We start from the raw sequence: 24,824 nt of genomic DNA on the forward strand, positions 1-24,824 counted from the left end.
TAATGTGTATGGGAAATGTAGTTCAATTGTATCCGAAGCGACTACAGGTTTTTTTTGTTTTTTGTTTTTTCCCATAATGATTATAATCCATTAGGTATAAAAAGCAAGCAAGCAAGAAAAATATAAAAAAAAGTTGTTTAGGCTATATTTGCCTTTGGGATCTTTCATCACAGGGAGAAAAACGTTTCACACTATGCTGTCTCATCCACAGACAGACAACGACATCGATTTGCGGTTTTTCAGTTATCATGGGATTTCAAATGTGAAGGAACCCATTCCTCTCAGAACGGCATACTAAAGTTAACTAAAGTGGAGATATAATGGGTAAGGGTGGTTATGCTGCTCACGTCGTTTAGCACGTGTGATTGACACTGTTTCAGAGTCAGTTATTAAAAATAATCCATGTGTAGGTAAGGCAGCAGATGTCACTTTCTTTATTTGAAAGTATGGAGAGATAGTGATCTGGGGATTAAATTAACTTCAGTGTTTCAGTGCGTGTCCTTGCGGGCTTCATTGGAGTAAAAAAGTATTGGTTGATAAGCTATCTTCATTTTTCAGCATTTGTCACAAACATATCATTGCTAAGGAAATACTGAGACAGAGAGAGATAGAGAAGGAGCAGTCTTACTGAGAGCAGATGGTTCAGCCATCCCTATGCACTATTGCTGCAACCTTTTCACTGATTAATACTACAAACTGGGTTCTGCATTTTGAAGGATGTTTAATTCATTAATTTATGACGGCTGTTAATTTGGAAAATGAATATCAGTTTCACAGGTTTCAGTGTCATATGAAAGTTATCAAAGTGCAGAAACCTGAGCTAACACATATTGCAATCTCCACACTAGGTTATCTGTTATGTGTTTGCTTGCCTGCAGTACCTTCACTTATTTGCCATTTGCTACTCTTTTATTTGTCCTGTATTGTTCTGATGCATTAAATAAAATTTGAAAACCCAAACTCTCACTGCTGCATAGAGAGGTTACACACATTTTCGCTCTGATATGCACAGTCCTTGTTGGGCAAAAAAGTACACATTATATGTAAAGAAGGGCTTAGTTGGCTACCTTTGTAGTTCTGTTCCTCATTAAAGCAAAAGCATGGCAGTTGGTAGCAGGGACACACACACACACACACACACACACACACGCACACCGTGTTCGTCGTGTCCTCAAAATACCGCGGTCATTTTCATTCAACTCAACAATTAAGCATGAGTGTTCTTTCAGTGTTTCTTTCATTCCTTAAATGTGCTCTTAATTTAGCTTTTCTAATTATTTAACCAAGCTACTTAGTAAACTTCAGGGATCTCAGTCTGTCTACTTAGGAAGCATAAATCAGTGACAACAGGTGCACTGGATAGGCAACTATAACTCAACCTCCAAAAAGGGGATGGTTTTGCAGGTGGTGTCCACAGACCATTGCTCTCTTCTTATCCCTCCTGAATAATTTTTTTTCTAGTTTTGCTTTTTGCTGGAGTTCTCGTGACAAGAACTTCAGCAAAAAAGCACGAGATAACATCTGGACATGCAAAAAGCGTGAGATAACATCTGGGCATGCATCCTGATGAGACAGCGGATGTGTCCTGGAGGATCTAATCCCACATTTGGGTCCTTGACAGTCCTCAGCGTTATTTGATGATGTCGATAAAGTGATATACTCCCCTGAGGTTCGCAGTTGGATTCAGGCTGGCTAAGCCCGAGGGCCAGTCAGTGCCTTTGACATCCAGAAACTGCCTAAATACTGTGTTCACATGAGTTCAGGAATTGTCCTGCACCAAGACACTGCACCAGCACATGTTTGTACTGGGATTCTGAGGATTTTATCCCCATAAATAACACTAGTCAGGGTATCTTTAGCTAAGATGTGGAAGTCTGTGTAATGGGTATGCGTAAAGGCTATGCCTCCCCAGATCATACCTGTGTGTTCACCACAGTTTCTTCATACACTTTTATATCTGTCGGTTCTGGTGGTCTCTGACAAATGTCAGACAAACCGCACAATCTTGGGCTGTGGGCACAGGTTGCACTAAAGGCCTTTGGGCCCTCATGCCGCTCTTATGCAGTATGTTTCTCACAGTTTAGTCACAAACAAACGGACGACCCGCCCTCTTGGGGTCATTTTGTCAGACTCTGGCAGTGCTTCTCCTGTTTCTTCTCACACAGAGAAATGTTGCGAATCAGTTCACACTCTAATGGCATCGTACAAATTGTTGTGTAGTCTTTTTTTCAAATACATATTATTAATATTAACTTAGAAAGCAAGGAAAATTGGAACATGGGGGAGCTGATGTTATTTTGTTTTTCAAATATAGGAAAGAAAAGAAATTATAACCGTAAATGGAAAAAATATGAACTTTTTCAAAAATCCATTATTCATTGTTATCAGCACAATTTAAACACTACAAATTGTTTTTTCCTAGTGAGTTAAAAAGTAAAATCAATTTTTACTTGCTGAAGTTATTATTATCACACTGTTTACATATACCAACATAAAAATATATTTGCGTTATTTAAAAAAAAAAAGAAGATAAAATTAATATAAACAAAGTCAGATTCTAGGATAAGTGACATTATACACCCTAAAAAAATGCTCGTTTAAAAATGACCCAATTTGTAAACCAATGCTGGGTTGTTTGAACTTAACAGGGTTGGGTTACTGGTTTGACCCAGCACACTGGGTTAGGATAACTATCTAAAAATTGGGTTAATCTGACCAACGTTTAAAGTTGAGGTTACCAAAAATTGGGTTAAACTGACCAATGCCTAAAGTTGAGGTTAATAAAAATTAGGTTAAATTGACCGATGTTTAAAGTTGAGGTTGCCAAAAATTGAAACTCAGAAGCCATCACAAGGGTTATATTACCATTAACGCTTGGGTTAAGATTTCTACTTACTATAAAATTCAGCATGTAAAAACTAGATTCAAAACAGATTTTCTCAAAAATTATTTTTATTGCCATACGATACATAGAACATACACAGCAAAATTCATACAAAATATATCAATGAAAGTAAAATGCAAATAAAAAAAGTATGTAATTCATTATATTATATACATTACTTCAAATCAGTCTTTGGTTTCAGCACATGTACATGTTAATACACATGAAGACATGCTATGTAAAGCCCTCTCTGTTGTTAGAGCAAATTACATGTAAAAACTTTTAACTTTAAAAAACTGATGAATTCATGTTTTTTTCAGTAGCAAGAGGGAATCTCCCTGTCAGATCATTTCATGCACCTTTATGAGCAACATTTTATGCTTCCATCATAGCTAAATGAGCCCTCATTCATTTGACCATATTTGATTCATGTCCTGGGATTCATCTATTCCTGGGATAGATGACAGTGTGAAGGAATTCCCAAACCTGGACGCATGACTTTGGGTAACCTGTATCAAAAACAAAAAGTCCTTCGAAGCAGCCATCAACAGACCTTAGATTGCTGCAAAAAGCAGAAACAAATCTATCTTCTAGTACCAGGCAAGATGAACATTTTCTTGGGGTTCCTTTGGTTCTGAATTCTTCTTCCTGATGGAACGAAGCCTTTTCCTGACATTGCGTAGACACTCCTCCTGAAATCCAGTTGCTGGCCTACGAGTTCTGCAAGGGCTGAACCACACATCCTGAAATTTTTAAACAAAAGAAAAGGGTCAATAAAGTAAGATTTAAAAGATTATTTGCAGTTGTTTGGTTAATGTCAAGTTGTCTGTAATCCTGGAGCGGTGAGCTCCAACACTATGCCTGACATTTGCTCAGAGAGGACAAATCAACAATGAAGCAGACCAGTCTTTGGTTTTGAATGCTTGCAGTTAATTGTTAGGAGATGGACTAAACCAAGATCAAGTATCGTGTTTCACACACTTTATACTGTAGCAAGGTTTTACAAACCTTTTTGCCAACTTCGCAATAGATTTACAACAAATGTTATTATCCAAACATTTTTAACTGATCTGCTTTGTTTACATCACTCAACGCACACACTTTAGGAGTTGCCACTGGAATAATTTTACTTGGGCCAGCACAGCACAGTGTCTCTGACGTTCTGACCAAGAAGCCCAAATGTAGCCACACAAACCAACACCAAGAAAAAAAACCTTATAACTGATTTAGTTTATGTACAAGAAATACCCACTTTTCTTGTGTGTTTGTTCTATAGCGTGTCATTGCTTCTATCTGATGCAGTGGAAATATTTGGTCAACATTTCAAGAAATTATTGCCATCTCTTCTGTCAGCCCGCACACGTACCATCATTCTTGTCATTCGTGCATGGGCATATCAATAAAGTTGTTGCCGTGGTTCTTTTCATAAGCTTTTCTACTGAAGTGGAGCAAACATAAATAGAGATCCTTTCTCTTTTTTTAAAGGAAGATAATTTAAAATGCAGCATTTCAAACAAGTCAACAAACATCATCAAACACGCAACTGTTTTCGTGGAGTCTGGATTGCAATCTGCCAGCTAAAGGTACAATGGTTGTATTTTCAAGGGGGAAAAAGTTGTTTAATGTGTGGTAACGTCACTCTCAGAGATGGAGCATTTGATAAAATGGAAATTCAAAGCCTGTAATGTATTTTTTAAAAATTTCAAATCAGTCAATGGCTCTGCACAGGATGAGTTGCTTAGGTTATTTGGCTATTTCGAGATTTTAAATGTCTTTAAAAAACAGATTTAACTAACTCAAATTTCTGTTACTAATGGTTGTATGAAAATAGTGGCGTCTAAACTGGTTTAGTATAGTATAACACAATGTAATGTGGTAAAGCACACAGTAAAGGACTACGGTGGAGTGGTGGGAGGTGGTGGAAGGTGGTGTCCGCTGTCACTTTTAATTCTTCATTTGATAATGTCCTTCTGGTGATACTGTTAATTTCAGCTGCCAAATTACCTTTTATATTAGCTTTATACTGTCTAGAGGCTGGGAAGCAGCTCCTGTAAAACCTACTTGTGGGACAGAAAAGCTGCCTGAACTATTTTTCTACCTTCTTCTGCAGTTTGAGACTATAAACCTTTGTTCAAAAGGAATAAATTTAAACTTGCTATGCAAAGGGTGCATGTCAAGTAAAATTCCGTTAGATAACCACTGTAATTGTCTGGTGTAGGAAGTGTTTGGATTAAACTGTGGCTCACCAGCCTTTTTTTTATTATTATCATTTTCAGAACTGAGTGCCGATTTAAAACATTAAGGTTTTTAAATTAAAAATACAGCCTATTCATTCAAATCAGTTCCAAAGGCAATGCTGAGATGGGTGAAGATGGCGAGACTGGTTTACAGATGGACTTTCTAAGACATTGAAAGAAAAATAAAGAAAGTTTCTTTTCATCCATTTTTCACACAATGAAAGAAAGACAATTTAGACGAATTCTATGTATGAACCAATTTAATATTTTCCACATCTGACTGCCTGAAAACAATTTCTGAATGCAGACAGAAATTTATTACAGAAAGAGGAGACCAATGTTCTCTGTTATGAATGAGCAGGAAGAATTAATCATTCAACGTGGGGAATCTGACAATAGTGTCTTGCAAAATTAAATCTTTTGAGTTCGCTTACTTATTTGAAGACCACCTTGGGAAAACTTTCAAAATTGCTGTTTTGACCTTTTAAATAAGTGACTGAAGTAGTGCTTTACTTGTTAATAAATGTCTAATTTTCACTGTAAACCTTAGTATTTAATAAACAGGACTAAGATGGAGTTTCCTCCAAAATGTACCCCTGGCCTGATGTACCGGTGTAACTACTATTGTGTGTGATGCCTGTAATGTGTCACCCTCAGTAGATCATGTTTCAGACCAAAGTAAATGTTTCATTCCCGTGTTGACAGCTAATAAAATGCTGTTCTCTTGACAAGTCTTAGGATAGCTCTGACATTGTCTGCTATGATGCTGGATGTCACGGCAAGCTGGTTCCCATCGTCATGGCTGCCACATCCATCAGTGCAGGGTCATCACCTGGCCTGCTGTCACGTGTCTGCCCTCTCATTGTCAGCACAATCTGTTGCAAAGCAATAAAGGACTGGGAATCATCCCGGGGGCCGGGTGCACATCACAAACAATGTCATCACACCCGGCTATAAATATTGATGTTATTACATTGTCTACTTGTTGTATAAGGTTAGTGGCACAGTCCCGAAATCCATCCCTGCCTCGTGTTCTCAGGTTCATCCATCCCGGCGGTCCAGTGTTTGTTGTTTTTGTTGACTGTCTTAATTTCTTGCTATTGACTTTCCCCTAGCTTATAAGCAAAGCTGTTTTTTACCCAGAGTGCTCTGTCAATAGCCATGTGAGATCCTTAGTGTGAAAAAGAGCAGCTCAAACATACTGTTTACACAAATACTCAAAGCCGGCATCTTAAACAATAACTCACAATCTCATTTAAGTCGGCCAATTACTATCCCGTGAAACTGGGGCTTAGTCATATCAGTAAACAAACCTTTCATCAAATGTGTGCATGACTTTGCATGTTAATATAGTAGGCCATGTGACTAATTACAGTACATGGTAACATTATCACAAGCTTGATTTACAGAGTTATTACAGCCAGTGTGGAATATACTGTATATCAGCACGTCAGACAACTTCAGTTTATTTCTATAAGTAAATGCTTTTTGCAGTTATTAACCAATCTGCTACAATATATGATGAATAGCAGGCTAGCTGCCAGGGTAAACAGCATCTCTCTCCTTGTCTAGATTTGCAATAATGTTCCACAAAGGGGTGGAGAGGTAATGGATGCAGCTGACAAGAGCTGATTTGCACAATCATAGCGCTTTGTGGAAAGCGAAGGTTCAATTCTTATTTGGACTGAAGTACAATTTATTTCTGGCTTCATGTGCAGTGATGAAAGGGGACTTTATCAGGTGTTAATCTGTCTCAGTTTGATCTAGATGGCTTCATCTGCTGTTCCAGGGTCTGAAAGGAATGACGGATTGCACACAACTGTGCAACCTCCCTTCATTTCATTTGCTCTGCTGTTTATTTTCCTAAATTTATGCCTCGCTTCGTCTGTTTTGGGGTTTCAGGGAGTCCTGGGATTTCAGTCAAAAGTGTAGGTGGGAATCCTACATGTTTACAGGAAATGCACAGGCACACTCATCCACGCAGGCTGCAAAGCGCACAGATGTACACAGAAGCTCTCATTGCCTCCAGCTAGCTCACTACTGTATGGGAGTTTATAGCATGCACATAAAAGCATGATTTGTCATGAATCTTTAAAGTGGATTTAGAGGAAACTGCACAGCTGACCTAAACCTCTTGGGATGAGCAACCTGTGCCCCCTGTATATTCAGACCTTTTTAAATAACAAGCATCCTTACTTAGATTTATGTTCATGCAACACTGCTGTTCCTCTAAATCATGTATATCATGTTTGCACTCCAGTTCCACAAAAAGGGAAAAAAAATCACTGAGAGTGTAGCATAGTGTCAGTCAAACATCTGAGTAGAAGAGGGTGCTAATCAGTCTGACCTGCTTTGGTTTTAACAAAATTAACAACAGAGGAACAACAATGAAGCAACCCTCAAAATAGGAATGGTTTTATAGGAGGGAGCCACTGACACTTTTCCCTCATCTTTTCTGCCTGTTTTTTCACTAGTGTTGCATTTGGCTAGGGTCAGTGCCACTAGTGATAGCATGTGGTGATACTTGGTCCTACAGACATTGCACAAGTACAGTAGTTCTCCTTCAGGATGGCAAATCAATGTGTGCTGTTGTCAGAAGATTTAGACTTTAGACTGTGCTGTGTCTCCCAGCACAGTCTAAAGTGCACAAGCATATTCCTGCAGCTACTTGTGGAGAGCTGGATAAGAAGGTCCATAACCCCTTAGCAGGAGCTGCTCCTTTGTGCAAGGAAGAACAGGATGAGCACTGCCAGAGGTACAAAATGACCTCGAGCAGGCCACACAGGTGTGAATGTCTCTGACCAAACAATAGAAATAGACTTCATGAGGGTGGCTTGAGGACCCAGCATCCTCTAGTCTGCCCTGTAGTCATTGCAGAGCACTGTGGAGACTGATTGGGATTTGCCATAGAATGCCAGGATTAGCAGGGCCACCACTGGCACCCTGTGCTTCTCACAGGCCTAGATCAGGGTGAGTGATGGTCTGTGGAGGCATATCCATGGAGGGACACAGGGCAGTTCCTGGAACTGGCCCCCACACTCGCCTGACCGAAATCCAATAGATTATCTCTGGGACATTATGTGTCGGTCCATCCAACATCATCAGGTTGCACCGCAGACTGTCCGGGAGCTCAGTGATTCCCTAGCCCAGATCTGGGAGGCATTCATACAGCATGTAGGAGTCATTCAAACCACTGAGTATCTTTTGGAGCTAATGCAATGAAATTTCAGCAAAATAGACTAGCCTGAGGCATCATTTTTTCACTTTAATTTTCAGGATGTCTTTGAATTAAGCCCTCTGTAGGTTGATCATTTTATTTCCCATCAAAAAATGTGGCATCCTTTCATTCCTCTGAGGTGTGATGTGTTTCCAAGGTTTTCCGTTAATTGTTTTAAGGTTACCACTAACAAAAAAGGGGTAATTCCTGCATAAATAATAATACTAAGCACACAACCATTTACTAAAAATGTGCGCCCATATTAGAAAACATATGTAATATAGGAATGCATAGTAATACAAAAACCACATGCCCTGTTATTATCTACATATGTTAAATGTTCCTAACTAATCTAAAGAATTGCTCACACTGAAAGATGGCTGGTGGAGCCGCAACAGCCAGAATGCAGTCCTTTCTTGATTGATTGATTTTATTTAATTACACATCCATCAGCCATCAGTTGTTGGTTATTTATTCCTGAAAAATGTCTATAAAACTCTAAGAATGAATATTTATTACATTTTTTAAAAAGCTCCTTCATTTGGAACATTAAGAACAAACTACCAGCCTTTTTTCAAAAATGTGTCTTCCTTTTATATTATTTGTCCTTAACATTGCATTATTTTTAGAATAAATGTGTGCTTTCACAGTAATATAAAGAATTATTCTCTTGAATTCCAAACAAAGCAAAGTGGGAAAAAATCCTGACAAGGTCACTTATTCACAATGTTTAGCTGTATTCACTTATTACATTTTGTCCATTTCCCCTTTTCTTTCCAACTGTTTGCCTGCACAGGATTATTACTGACTGTATTACTAGTGTGCCTCACTCTATTTTACCCTCGAGGTATTGTACAAACTTCAAAAGGTGTATTGGAAAAATCATTTAACTTTCATTCTGTTTAACAGAAGTTTCGTGCCTCTGGCAAAAAAATAATAATTCTTTTTCAGCTGGTGAGGGGTGAATGTAAGAAGTGAACTTTTGAGCTTCGTGCCATAACAAATGAAAACAGCTACAGAAAAGAAGAAAAAAAAGAAAAAAAGGGGAAGATTTCATTCCAAACCAAACCACTGGACCAGAGCATTGAGAGAGCTTGCTTTAAAGGCTGTATGACCAAATGCAGTTCAAGGTTGCATATATGAGCTTCCCATTATGATTGCCTTTGAAAATCCTTTATAATACAAATAACAAGCAATAAGCAAGCATTCGTTTTTCTTTCAGGTACCCTTTTTCTTGCAAGCGCTACAGTCATAGAAACAGTCATAGATGCTAATGTGTTTTTCCATTTCTTTGGTTCTCCTTCACTTGGGCTTCAGTGTTTACATGTTCGCAAATCCTTCACAATTCATTTAATTATAGTCTTACACTATTCATGCTTGTGAAATATCCACCGTCCTTGGCAATCCCAGCAGTCTATTGAAGATGAGCTTCTGCTTTGCCACCCTGTCAACCACGAGACAGAGTGCCACAAAGCCACCTGTCAGTGGTCCGTTAAGCAAAGCTCCAGGCTGACCAAGGACTGACCGGGAGCATCTGTGCCACTGTTTGTGTCTAATACGCTAATGAGAGCTGTCAAGCTGTCAAATGCACTCCTGTTGCCCTCCGGCACTAACAATGGCACGTTCAATTTGCCTGTCTTGAGTGACATTAACAAACGCAGCCACAAAGAGAACAGACGTGTGCCTGCAATGCGCTGCACTGACATGTTCACAAACAAAGAAAGAAAACAACACACAAATACATCCTAAACACACATACAGACGGATAAAAAGAGTGGTAGACAGAGAAAGATTTGTTATATTTAATAATGTAGTTATGTTTTTCACCTGCTGTTCCTCATGTTAAGTCCTGTTTCTCTGGCTGCCAATAGAGGCCAGTGTTGCTCAGTTGCAGGAATGGGGCTTCCTCTCTATTTCAACAGCATTAAACAAGGCAAGAAAGATCTAACAGTGCATTTATCCCAGATTAAAGCCATTAAGGAAAAAAATAAGTCATCCCCTGCAGTTTCACTAATTTCACATGAGTATTCCTGATTGATTCCACGAGCCAGGCTATGCAAACCTTTGCCACCCAATGAAAAGAGCAGTAGACTCCAGTCAGTGGAAGGAGTGTGTGTGTGTGTGTGAGAGAGAGAGAAAGAGGTCTTAAGGCGCTCCACTCTAAACCTGCCAAGCATTCATCAAGCTCACTCTGGCTCCTCTCAGCTCACTTAACATGTTTCCCCCTGCAGTATTCTGGGGCTCTGACCTTGTTCCACAGCAACACAATCTTCCTGGCGGAAAAATGAAATATATGTGTATGAAATGGGAAAAATGGTTGCTCTTTGGGGTGCTGGCTGAAACCTTGACTTTCTGTATTGTCAGTAAACAGCCAATAAGTTGATCATGAAAGACTATCAGTCCTGTCTGTCTACACACTCGTACACTTTGTCATGCAAACACAAACACGCTGGACTTTTTTTTACGTTAAAACCTGCAGTCTTGAATCAATTTGCATAAAAAGTCTTTGCATACAAAAGAAGCATATTAATAAAACACAATAACAAGTTGTCAATCTGTCAAATGAGCTTCGGCACCAGCAATAAATCCTGGCACAAAACCCTAGCCGGTTCATCTAATGGAGAAATTAGAGAAATTAAACACTGATACAGGATCTGAAAAAAACCACTTCAGAAACATGTGAAAATAACACATCCTTACTTTAGCGAGTGAATAATTTTAATTCTAAGTTGTTGGATTATTTTTGCCTTTTCAAAATGACGCTTCCGTCACAGTCAAAGTCTCACTGCTTTTTCTTCCTCTTTGAACTTTTGCAGATGATTTCTCATGTGCATGGTTTATAACCTAGCAAAAAAGCTACTGTTTTTTTTTTTTTCATACACTTGTTCCACTTTCTTACGGGGAGCTGGAACCACACTTTTTGCAGGTTTATTCATGTTACTCCTTTGAGGTTGGTTAACTTCCCCGAGTATGTAAAGGCTCACACACAGTATAATGATGTAAAGGAATGAATAAAAATGAATCCCTGGACAGAGAAAGATTTAACATTAACATTAACATTAAAAGATAAACTGCGGTTTCAACAAACACTAGTATTTGAATATTACAAAACATGTAAAAATGAAAAATGTCTGTTTGGTTTCCATTTTTTTTTGTCATTTATAATGTTTATCAATCCAAAAGGAAAGCTTAAAGTGAAAATATGTAAATGTAGAATCATAAAAACTGTTATCAACTGGATCTCCCTCCCATCCACCCTGCTATCACCATCACCTGGGGAGAGAAGGTGGGTGTTGCGGGAGTCTGATTAGAGCCCGAGCCTGCCAGGAGCTGACAGATCGTTTTTATTCTGCCAGAGATCAGACTCTTTATCTGGGGCAAGAGAAAGGGAAGTGAATCCTGGTGAAACACAGGTGGAACTGTCACACACCTCCTTTGGCACAGATTTTGATCGATTTGCCTTGTTTAGGTTGGTTTGCGGTGATTGGAGTGCTTGACATACGGTGGGGACAGGTGCATCAGAGACAACGTGGGTGAAAAGCATCTGCGCAGGGCTCATCTTTTCCCTCCGAATGGTGGTTGGTTGACATTCAAAATTCACTCACGAAATATATTAGCATCATCTGCACCGTGACTCATGAGCTGCTAATGGCTTACTGTACCTCACAAACCTAGTTAAGCTCCCTGTTCAGTTTCGATTTCACTAATAGACAATGAAAGTCTGAGTGAATCCTAAATATTCTCAGCATTACACGTGTAAACAGAGCTGGCAAATTAAGCTCCCCTTCCTGTAATTTGTTAACACTGATGCTGACAAATATGAGGAAATAATTTAAAAATTCTAACTAACATGCAAATTTAATACTTGATCCGTGTTTATCTGTTCAGTGTAAAGGACTCAGACACAAGGCAAACGGTTTCCAGCTGCAACAGCATACTTCAAAGAGTCCAGGATCGTTGTAATTAAAGCGGGCATAGGATTCATTATTATGCTCATAAATCTCCCCTTGATTTCCCCTTGCTCAACACAAACTGGCACAGTTGTTGCTCCATTGCCTCATTGGCAAGCGCTGGTGGCTCACTGCAAAATATTGAACCACAGAGTAACTACAGTAGTTTTGCTCCTCTGTTAATATTGTAATGAATGATATGGATGGGCATACACGTGGATTTATAGGATTTGTATGAGTATTTGTATAACAGTTTACCCTAGTGAAAACCTGAAAGTGGAGGTGTGTAAATAGCTTTCGAGGCAAAAATGATCAGCTGGAAATATTTGACAGATGTGTCCTGACATCTCATGCTGAAGAAGAATTTGCTTCATAGCACTTTCACATTTTATCCAGCGGCACAGTTATTATTGATTACTGTTTACTTACTTGCACAGTTAAGTCAGCTTGGGAATGACAGTGTTTTGGTTCAAGCTGTTATATCAGGATGGTGCTAGTGTTATAGCTTATACCATATTTGTGATATGTAACTAGAAACGCTGACCTTACAAAGAAAACATTTGGTCAGCATTTACTCTATTTATGTTAATCTGCTGCATACATTCATCATTTTAAATGTTCACTCAGTGGCTCAGAGTTTTTTCCTCCTTAGGGCCTGATGGATTGTTGACCTTCATCAGTGACTTTCTGTCACTGCGGATGTCTGCAGCATCCATTCTATGCAGGGGAACTTTCCAAGAGGGCACATGGGGGCACTGAGTCATCCAGCCAGTGTAAGCACTGTGTTGCTTGACTGGGAAAGACACAAATATTTGATGAGTCCTTCCAGCTCGCACTGTGTTAAAGATGCACCGTGTCCAACACGAACTCTGCAGCAGCTTAAGGACCGGTTTACTCTGAGCTGACTGTGATCAGTGATTGAAAAAAAGAAGAAGAAAGAAATTATACAGAAGAAAAGCTGAAATTTTGTGCAAACATTTTCTGCTCAAGAACCGGGGAGGTTCAAGTCCGAGTTCATCTGCCAGACTAGGCATTAAAGATAAATAAGAAAAAAAAAAAAACCTATCTAAGAAGTGGGAGCTATTTCAGCAGCCACAGAAACACTTTCCATAACATGAGATAAAATCCTTGGACAAGTCCAAATATTTCTGCCTAATGTATAGCTCATATATATGCTCAGAAAAGGTTGATTAGTTGGGCATAAAATTGCAGTAAATATGCTGTAAATCTGGCTGGCTTTACCACTGCTCTGCTCATGCTCTGATGCTTTTTAAGCACCAGCCACTTGCCCTCATGGATGACATGCGTAATCACATTACGAGTCTGTCCGGCCCTCTATCAAAATCCTGGCTTTGAGTCTGCTGCTGTAATGTGTCTAATACTATTCAAAAAGCAAAGTAGAAAAACAACAATAGACCTTATTCACATGCTTAACCTCTCCATGCTGTAACCAATGGCATATATACAGTATTTATTTATCAGTATTCAGGCAATTGCATGGTGGTCTTACCCCGACCCAGTGAGCCAAAGCTGATATAATAAAGTGTGAAATAATTTAGACTAAGCATTCTAAAAGATTTGAAACATGCTGTGGGGCAGAAGCAGCTTTGCAAAAAGAAACAGATCAAGACCACAGCATTAGGATGAGGCAAAGTCCTTATCTGGTAACAGGGAGGAGAAATGGGAGAAAAGAAAGAAATTCACACCCATATTCCAAACCTATGCTGTATTTCATTTCACACAATTATGCCCAACTATTTGCCTGCAGTTACATTCATTGAAAATCCATCCCTGCGTTAATGGAATTATAATGATGTAGTGTATGCCGTGGCACCTAATCAAACAGAATTGATTTAAGTTGCTTTTTGGCCCAGGGCCCTCGCAGCTCAAGGGCTCCACGTGTGTCTTCTGTTTCTCTGGCAGCCTTTGGCTTTGGGGAGGAGACTTGATAGAATGAGGACTGTGTGTGTACCTGCACATGCATGTATCAGAGTGTTTAACAGGTTTGTTAGCATTTTCCATTCGGTGATGTACTGTATGCTGTTGGGTTGCATCAGAGTGAAGTAATAAGCTACTGTAATTCCAGCAAAGGTATGGAAATAATAACACCTGGGTAGGAGTTGTAAGGCTGCTAAGATGCACGCTGTGACAATGATAAAATGCAGATGGTATAAAAATGATAAAGTCTGACCTGTTAAAAGAATCAACATTTTAAAGAAATTCAAACTATGACCAGCAAAACAGTCTCTGATTGGAAGAAAAATACTTTTACCTCTTTTGTTTTTGATAGCGCGCGTGTGTGTGCGGGTCGTTCTTTCTGTCTGCAAACATTGTGGCTCAAAAGGGTTTGACTTTATTCTGTTACAGCTTTGTAGGGGTGTGGTGTGGGCTCATGTTAACAATATATTTAAATCCATTTTACATCCACCAAGGTGTTCAAGGACAACTTAATTATTTATTGGTCAAAAACTTACAAAAAGCCTTATATCTTAGAAACTGTGATTCTTGCAAGCGTGTTAAGTACTGTCAACATATAGAAAGTACAGTGGAAAAATTTAAGATATCCAACCACATTTGAGCACTGGCTTTTAATACTGTATGAGAGTTATTTGGTATTAATATTATAAGTTGTAGGTTATTTGGTACAGGTTATTTTGTTATCCCTGTACAACACTTTGGTCTACCTCGCTGTTGTATTTAAATATGCTACATAAATAAAACAAACTTGAACTTAAACTTGAACTGTGACCTCTGACCTCTCCTTCAAGGTCAATAAATAATCTCAAGGTCAAAGAGAAAATAATGCTTCTACATCAGAACACAAAACAAGCTTCTGATCAAAACATTTTTCACTTGATATTTATTACTACACATTTAAATGATTTTAACTAAACAATTAAATGAGTGCTATACATGTTCTAGATTGACATAAATAAAAAACAACAACAACATGTACTGCTATAATACAACAATTTCCCTTCTGGGATCAATAAAGTATTGATCTGTCTATACCAAAAATTATTTTAAGTGTATTAAAATGGGTTTCAAGAAGGCAAATATCAAAAGCCTGCACGTTGCACTTGCTTTTAGTACACTACAAACATTTTAAAGAAAAGAAACAAAATGAATATTCTCTTAAAAGTAAATATTGCCCAATGAGTGCGGGGCCTCGGCAGAGGTTTGGAGTGCTTCTTGCTTGTCTTTGTTTACAAGTAGAAGTAACAGTATTGACTACAACATTTAAACCATTTGCCTAAACATATTTTTGCTTTTTCAATTTTATTTACATTTGTAAACAAACATGAAATATTGGCTGCTGTTTCCAGAGGAATCATTAGAACAGTTGATGGGTTCCTAGATTATCAGTAATACATTAGTTATATAATGTACAAAATTTCATTGCAATCTATTGGCATTTTCACAAAAAAAAAAAAAAAAAAAAAAAAAAAAAAAAAAAAAAAAAAAAAAAATCACAAATATGAGACTATCAGTGATGCAGAAAAGTGAGGAGATCAGCGAAGTCTTTTGGACTCTTGGCCAGCATGCAGTTTGTGCTTATCAGTTGAACAGATGTTGGAAGTGCACAGGGTACACGAAAGCTGATCTACTAGGAAGCTAGAGAAAAAAGTCAAGTCATCACCAAGATCATTCATCACCTGAGAACCATCTGCTTCCCCAGTCTCACAATGAGTCATCCAGCTGTTAAAACAATCACTGAAAAGCACAAATGCCAACCTACTGCCCAGTCAACACACATACGTGGGGCCCAAATAGGGAGCATCAGGGCTAATATTTGGGGCCCACTTGGGAAACCCAACTGGGGTCCAGCTAATTTTGTCCTCAGTTTCCATGGTGGCCCCAAATGTGTTTGCCCACATAGGTTAATGACGGACCCTGGATGGGCCCCAAATCAGGCCCAGCCAATAAACAAGTGTGGGACCCAGATGGGTAGAAGTGGGTCTGATAGTTGGGGCCCACTTGGGTTACCCACCTGGGACCCAGCTACTTTTGTCCTCAGTTTTCATGGTGGCCCCAAGTGTGTTTGCCCACATAGGTTAATGACGGGCCCTGGATGGGCCCCAAATCAGGCCCAGCCAATAAACAAGTGTGGGACCCAGATGGGTAGAAGTGGGTCTGATAGTTGGGGCCCACTTGGGTTACCCACCTGGGACCCAGCTACTTTTGTCCTCAGTTTTCATGGTGGCCCCAAGTGTGTTTGCCCAGATGGGTTAATGACGGGCTCTGGATGGGCCCCAAATCAGGCCCAGCCAATAAACAAGTGTGGGACCAAGATGGGTAGAAGCGGGTCTGATATTTGGGGCCCACCTGGGTTACCCACCTGGGACCCAGCTACTTTTGTCCTCAGTTTCCATGGTGGCCCCAAGTGTGCTTGCCCAGATGGGATTTTGAATACTACAGTAAGCTAAAATTTAAATCACCTGTACAACAAAGTCAGTTTATCTTTTTTATTAATACTGATTAATATGACATTTTAAAACAGTATGCAGTATAACAGTAATTTTTTATATACTATACAAATATTTTTTTTGTTTAGAGAACATGTTGACAAAAAAGGTCCCCAGTATACACAAAACAATAACAAATCAATGTTATACAGTTTAAACGAAAAAGAAATGCACTGAAACACAGCTTCTCACTCATTCAGTGATCCATTGGTCCTGAAAAAAAAAAAGTGCATTTTTTCACAAATAACATCAGATTTGCAATACTACTGGAGTTGTTTTGAAAGTTGTGCTGATCAAGTTGTTTGACTGGCTGGAGTTCCTGGAGCTGATTGTGCAAAGAAGAATATTGCACAAACTGCTAAACATAACTGGAAATTGTTCACATACCGTAACACAGTGAGGAACCAAAAAACGGTTTAGTGAGAGCTGTCTTCAAGTATGCTGCAAACCAGAGAGAAATATGTGGTCATTCCTGGCAGCAGCCATCACCCTCCAGAACAACATGAGCTGATGCCCCCCCCCCCCCCCCCCCCCCCAATAAAAAACCCAAACATAATTTCCCTCAATAATACAGTATTTGTAATTAATTTAATCTCCACAGTCTATCTAAACCGAGTCACTAAGGTATACCTCTCCTGCACGCGACACTGTGCCCTTGCCATGCGATTTCCTCCTCTATCTCTTGCACCAATAAACCACTTGGATGCTGCCTTTTCTGCCTCTTTTCTGGTAATCTGGCTTGTAAGAGCATTTTTTTTCAAGCTGCCTGTAAAGCACAGATATTGACCACAAGAAAGTGAGACTATATTACTGAATCTAAAGACACAGCTGTAATTCTCTTTTTTTGTTACATACTTATATTTATACTGTGACACGGCATAAGATCTCACATAAATGTAGAACCAAAGTATTAAAACCTTAAATCAGTGAGCTCGTTCAGTGAGAGACTGAGATTACCGAAAAGCACCACTGAACGACACAGGAAATCATTCCTGCCTGTGGCCATCTCCCTGTACAACGCATCCACTTAACACACTGTTTGCTGCTACAGCTACACATGTTTCTTTTCCAAATATTTATTTATAAGTGACTTATGTATGTATGTATGTATATATATATGTATATATTGTACTATTCTTAGTTAGCGTATTGTCTGTCTTGTCTTAATGTTGGTTTAAAATGGAGCACTGTAACAAAAAATAATTTCCCCCAGGGATCAATAAAGTATTCTGATTCTGATAAATTGATTGGAAGACTGACTACAGCTGAAATGAGCATCTGTTATTCAAACATCAACAAAATATCTTACAACTAATGAGCTTACCATATAGCACTTCAAAAATCTTAAGCCCTCGAAATTCCCGCTTTCCATGGCACCCAACGAAGTTATATTGCCTGGAAAGAGCATTGTCCATAATGAAGGCCATCATTCTTCTGGTGGCTTCATCAACAGTGCTCCCTCCGATCTCTGCCACAACAGCAACCTTAGGACACACAAGGACAATAATTTTACCGACAGTAGTACCATCAGTCACACCTAAAAGAAAACCTGCACAGCTACACAGTAATTAGGCTTAATAATTTTGATGCTATTTGATTGAGAAAGAGTCAAGTATCAAAGTCAAACACTGTCTGATGTAAATGCAAAGAGCTAAATGACTGATCCACCAAAAGTAATTTCTTAAGGTTTGGCGTGGCACAACTTGTAAAGTACAACTTATTTTATTTTCAAAAACAGCAACTTTTGTGGAGCTCACCTTCCGCCACTTCATTGCACTGACCATGTTTGAACAAACACCAACTTTCCTTAATCATAACTGCTAGCATAAAACGCAGATTGAGGCATTAATCAATTATTGTCATTACATCATTATTATTTACCACTTCTTTCAGGAAGACAGGGTCTATCAGTTTTTGTTCCAGTGCTTCCACATCTGCGACTGTCCGGAGAGGAAAAACAGCACCCTCGGGTAATACTGCAGCAACTGGTCCATCACGTTGTTTGAGGAGAGACTGTAGCATTCGACTGTGGATCCTCTGAGTCTCCTTAATGTCTTCCAGGAGGGTTAGAACACGTACAAACATGCTGGTATTGGTGGCTTGTACAAGTTGTCTTGGAACTGGTTGTGAAACCACAGGTGAAGGAGTTGAGGGTGGTGGTAGCTGAACAAATGGATGAGTGACGTTCTGGTGGGGAGTTTCACTTGAATGTCTATTCTCCATTGCTGATGTTGATGAGGTCTCTGGCTGTTCCGCAGCGTTGTCCCAATCCTCATCCGAGCTTGACTGGATCACTGGCCTTAAAATGAATTTAAAAAAATATTAAAAAACCCCACAAACAATTTAGTTACTGGTTAGTCCTACAAACTAAAAACATTAATGTATAGTCCGGCATCAAAAGGAGTCTAAAACTGATTTTTAAAAGTCAAAAAGTTACAAAGTGCTATTTTAAGATCATATCTAAATCTGGTGAGCAGTAATGGTCTGCTAAAGATACTGTCAGCTTGTTTTTGTTTTTCTTATAATCACCACAATAAATTGTTGCTTTTAAGGCGTTTTAAAGAAACATAATTACCTCCTTTTCCGCTTCCCTTTTCCCAATCTGCTTCCAGAATCTGACTCAGTCTGCAGATCAGAGGTTGCTTCAGACCTCCGCAGTTTCACCCTGGCATTTTCATAGTTTTCTGTAAATTTTTGACATACATCAACAAAATGTTGTTAGTGAAATTACAGGGAAATTTTTTGTTCTGTCTTTAATGACAGAATATTTGGTAGCAATAAACAAAAATGCTTCTTACCAGCTTTCCCCAAGATGCGAACTCTGTACTGTGACCAGTTTGCATCTGGAGTAACTCCATCCTTTACAGCCTTATTGATATTGACTCTCCCTGGTGGCCAGAAACAAGAATCTTCCGCTGGTCCTGTAAACCACTTGCAAGGAATTATGGATACACCTCCACCATCCAGAAAATCAACAACTGCAAATGGATGCATGCTGGTGAGAAAGCAAAAAGAAGCCAACTAGTACAGCAGTGGCAATGCCACATATCCAGACTTCAGTGGCAAAAGCACCATTTTCTGTTTTAGTTCATCAAGTAATACAAGATTCATTTGTTTAGACAGATTTGAAACAAAGTAAATTCCAAGGCATGTTGAGTCCAATGGATAGCTGAAAAAGGCATTACAGTTTTCAAAGACCTGACACAGTGCTTTGACAACTTGGCAATCCTGTAAAATGTTTGCCACAATAAGAATTTTTCCCCCTACATTGAAACAGTTATCTCCCATGGAGCAAGAAACATATGTCTGTCCATCAGTGTATTTTCTGTACTGCTTAAAAGTTCCAAGATCACTTGTTATTGGTCCAGAGTTATGAGGCTGTTTAAGAGGAGAGGGAACAGACATCCTCTCTTTTCTTTTCTTCTGAATACTTTGCGTCTCATAGACGCGCTTGACAATTTGTTCCACAGGTTTATGAGGCCTCCGCACAATCTTTTTCAGTTTACCCAGGAAGGTTTCAAATGGGAAGCAGGAAATACTGTCCAAAGGTCCAAACTTTTTCGCATCTTCAGCTAGGTGTATTAAATTATGTACATTATAACCAACAAATTCAAGACCATAAATCGAACCAAAATCTTTCACAAACTGCTTTAAAACATCCTCTGCATAATCACAGTTCTCAATACACAAATCAGGACTAAGAAGAATTCTTATAGATACAGATAAAAGTATAAAGTGTCTATACATTTGGCTTGGTATATTATTAAATAAAACAACTGGGCCTGTGTAAAGCAAAAATTGTCTCAATTCAGTTGCTTTCCACATGCTAATTTCAAGGAGAGATCTTGGTTTCCTTGCAAAACTTTTAGGCAAATGTTGCCTGACAGAAACCATGAATGCTGAAATCACGGTTAGAATTTGCATAGACTGTCTGCATTTTCGGGGACCTTTTAACCAAAGATAAATAAGTTTTCGCATTACCCCCAGACACACAAGGTGCATATAGTCCAGCACAAAACCTGAGACTAGTCCCACACCCAACTCATTCAGAGGTGACACCCCAACCTGATGCTCTTTGTAGGCCATAGCACGAAAAGTCTCATCAGTCCTTTTCTCAGCAGAAATTTCAGGAAAACACAATCTCCTATTCACATACATGCCCTTTTGAGTGCACCGCTCACACGCATAATAGCCAGTGTGTCCCTTCACACATTTAAGAAAAGCACGAGCAGGTGCATCACAAATGAATGCATCTGGAGCAGCAACACTGAAATGGACACCATTATACTGAACTCCATCTTGCCCTTACATCTTGTACAAAGTCATTCAAGTACTCCTGTACATTAGAAGGTTTGGTTGTACCTGAGTATAACCCGATCACAAAAACATCACAATTTGGGATCTCCTTGATTCTACCCAGAATAGGCCACAGACTAACATTGTTGCTGCGGAATAAAGGTAGACCATCAACATTAATTCTAAGTGTTAGATTGTTTGTTAGTTTCTTTAAATCAAAATCTAAAAGCTCCAATGCTGCAACAATTGAATTCTTTAAACCAAAATGGTAGTATGATCCCCCAGCCACATTTATCACATTACATTTGCGGGCAGTTGACATCAATGTTCGAGCATCTAGTGGTACATTAAGACCTTTCTGTCTAAGAATTTTAAGAAGGGCAGACAAAGCATTATGTGACACATTATATTCTGCAGCCCACTCTGCAAGTCCTTTTGTATCATCTGGTGTGTCTGAAAAAGCATCAGAATCGAAACAGTCATCGTCCAGATCAAATTCATTAAACTCAGACACCCCACTTTCAGAGTCTTCAGGAAACACGTCAAAGTCCAAAGCATCATAAAAAATGTCTGCAGATTGTTCATTTTGTGAACTGACTCCAGCATGTTCATCGCAATCATGGTACTCTTCCACAAGGGGTTTATTCTCAAAAGAATCTGAGAAAAAAATTAAGTCCTGATGATGATCTAACTCATTCTGCTGTGAAACGAGACGTAAATGTTCACAACTTTCGCAGCTATTTTTCTTCTCTTTGTCCTCTCAGATTGCTCCATTGCTTTCTGAAAGATAAAATGTATAAAAATGATAAAATGTAGTATTTTTCAGTCACCTGGGTAACAGCTTGGATAGGTTACACTAACTACATCAACAGGTCCTTACTCAGAAATATTATTGGGGCCTGACAACTATCCAAAGCACATTTACATGTTATTAATCGTGGTTAATAAAGCCATTTTCTTAAATTTCATTCACTTTAGCATTTGGCTGTCACTTGTGTATTAGAAATATAGGAACAAAGATGTAAACACAAAGCGCGGAACCGATGCATCAAAATGTGTGAGATGTCAGCTTTTTCGCCGAGGGCAGGTACACTGACACTCCGTCAGGGCTGAAAGCCGACAGCTCACTAATTCTGATGATGCAGGTTTCATCACTCTCCAACCAAAATTAACTGAACCAGCAGCAAAAGAAGATCCAAACTACGCTTCATATTTGATAAATACTGTCATTAATTCCCTCTTGCTGTCTTGTTTTCACCACAATTTAAAAAAAAAAAAGAAAAAAAAAAAGAAAAATCACACTTCCTGCACAGCTCTCTCGTAGTGTACTTCGAGAAAAGTTTCCCCATCTGAAATCTGTTTTCCACATTATTCCCTTGCTTATTATACATCAGTGTACGGTTGTGCTTAGCGCTGTTGTCAGTTGTTTTTTTGTGCCAAATTATGCCAAATTGCAAAAAACTCAGCTTGTTCTCTAATAAAACCTCTAATAAAACCTCTGTAACTTTGCTCTGCTTTACTTCAGCAGCATCAGGTAATGTTCATATATTGATTCATGGTTTTCTTCAGTTTTTGTTCAACTGCAGAATATTTCTAAGGTTATCTGATTTAAAAAGCCACTCCAGGAAAATCTCCTTCATGTTTTTCTGTGTTTTATCCTCAGTTACTTTGGCATAAAGACATCTGCTGTGATGCTTACACCAGCCTTAAAAGCTGTTGTATTACAATAAAAGACCCTGACATCACTTTATAAAGTAACAATTCTAATTGTTACAAACTCAAAAAAAGATTCCTACTAGTATATTTCTGGCATGAATCAAATTTTGAATATAAATGAATTTTGAAATATACACTGCTTCTTATGTCAAAGTCTGTAAAAATAAAGAAAGAGATAAACCACACATAACCCTTGCTACTATTCACTCCACTGTCCAACAGCAAAATCAAACCAATATACAGATATTAATAACATATTAATGTAATAGTGTGACTATGCAATTTATAAGTAGCCATAGTCAGCCAAGTCATAATCAAAACAACAAACATCTCAAGTTTTGAGATCATTGCAAACCCTCCTGGCCAATAACCACACAAGCTGTCCATGAAGGAAGGTTGATAAAGGAGCATGCACAAAATTCAAACAAATTTAAGCCATAATGAAACAAATTAAAATAACAGTGCACATGCACAAATCAGGCACCAGACAAACACTTAAAGATCACAGATCTTTAGAACCACATCCAAAGAGCAATTGCTTTTCTTTTTTATAAATAAATAAATGTGTAGATTCTAGCCAAATATACATTACAAAAGGAAAAAAGGAGGGCCACAGCAATCATAGTAAAAGGAGTTGGCACTGTGGCCCTAACAAGACCGATCAGTTCTGCTTAAATAATCAGTTTCCCTCATGTACAGAGCTTGCACAACAGTGAGAGGCAGATTCTAGAGTCAGTACACTATTTCTGATTAAGTTCTCACTAAAACAACTACACACATAAAGTTGCATACTAAAGTGTGTATGAAAAAAAAACCCCAAACAAATCAAGAACACCTATATTTTATTTGCTTTTTCTGGAAAAATGAAAACAATGGCATGAAAAATGATGATTATGTCTTCTACAGAAATAGAGTGCTCACTGATCTGCCTCTCTGACTGCTGTGCATGCTCCTGACACAGGGGCAAAAGCTGGGGACTAGTTGCTCATGGCCATGGCCTACCCTCATCACTTAGCGGTGAGGAATGAAGCTGATAAAGACAACACCAAAGCAATTTTGGTTGCTCTGATAGTGAAAATACCCTCCCATATTCCTCTTAAAAAATTAGAACTTCGTTAAATTGGTCTAATACAGTCCTTTATTAATACTAATCATAGAGAAAAACCAAGATAACGTTTAAGTACAACTTGATGTTAAGTACACGCAGTAATTAATTTTGGTGCTAGTTAAGCAGTATACAGGACACCAGAAAATGCTTTCAAACTGTGAAAATTGGCTAAATCCAACATTACGTAAAAATTTCAACTAGCTTAGCATTGCTTGAGTGCTAGGAAAAAGTTTGCCAGCACTTGTGCCATTCATTACTTTGCAGCATCATAACTTTGTAAACATTTCATTTATACTTAGGGGTTCAAATTAAGTCAAAAAAGTTCTTACCCTTACTGCAGATAAGTTCGTAGCTCAAAGATGCACTTAATCCAAAAATTGTCAGCTTAACTGTCAGCTTTGTCCAAGGGCGCGAAATGAAGAATGTTCCAGAATGGGGGGGGGACGGGTTCAAGAAAACCTCGTGATATTTCATGAAATAACGCGAGATTTCAAAAAGGGTTAACCCTAACCCTCCTACATGGAGTGAAATTTTTTTCCCACTCAAATGTAAAACCATTTATTTTATTTTATTAAGCGTCTTACAATTTTAAGTCATATCTGTTCTTTGTGTTTCACTTATATTAATATATTTTATATGTATATTTTGTTATTAATTAAATATACATATGCTGCCTGTGGCATAATTTATTATCAGTTATTTCATCTTAATTCATGTTTATACTTACACATGACTAATAATTATACTTAACTAAGGTCATTAAACTCAGTTGCCTGTTCATGCAACTTCCCATATGTTACCCATATGGTGCCCATAGAACATAGCCCATCTGGGCTGGCTCAGGTGGGTCCTACCTGGGTGGGTCCCAGATTGGATGCCCATTGTAAGCCCATCCCCACTTGGAACCCCCATAGCCCACGTGGGGCCCACATACTGGTGTTTACTGGGTG

At 38.7% G+C, this 24,824-nt stretch overlaps 1 protein-coding gene and 1 pseudogene across 4 annotated transcripts; both read right to left on the bottom strand.

Annotated features, from left to right (window-relative positions):
* Positions 1-16,702: 16,702 nt before the first annotated feature.
* LOC146696862 (uncharacterized) lies at positions 16,703-24,289 on the bottom strand. 4 transcript variants are annotated; one of them, XM_085475193.1, is made up of 7 exons: positions 19,553-19,817; positions 19,330-19,438; positions 18,636-19,053; positions 18,079-18,238; positions 17,385-17,520; positions 17,142-17,195; positions 16,703-16,967 (listed from the first exon to the last, which is right to left on the bottom strand). In XM_085475193.1, exons 1-6 carry the CDS (start codon positions 19,746-19,748, stop codon positions 17,171-17,173), a joined length of 1,044 nt encoding a protein of 347 aa, XP_085331319.1. In that variant the 5' UTR covers positions 19,749-19,817; the 3' UTR covers positions 16,703-16,967; positions 17,142-17,170. The 4 variants fall into 4 exon arrangements, with proteins under 4 accessions (XP_085331319.1, XP_085331318.1, XP_085331320.1 ...); XM_085475192.1 differs by having other exon boundaries at positions 16,703-17,195; XM_085475194.1 differs by lacking the exons at positions 16,703-16,967; positions 17,142-17,195 and adding an exon at positions 24,204-24,289 and having other exon boundaries at positions 17,305-17,520; positions 19,553-19,732.
* Positions 19,776-24,786, bottom strand: LOC146696863 (uncharacterized; annotated as a pseudogene).
* Between the last annotated feature and the right edge of the window lie 38 nt (positions 24,787-24,824).

This window comes from Copadichromis virginalis, linkage group LG12 (assembly GCF_057382275.1).
Source record: "Copadichromis virginalis isolate Kocher_CV1m ecotype Utaka linkage group LG12, C_Virginalis_male_GT1.1, whole genome shotgun sequence".
Taxonomy (NCBI): Eukaryota; Metazoa; Chordata; class Actinopteri; order Cichliformes; family Cichlidae; genus Copadichromis; species Copadichromis virginalis.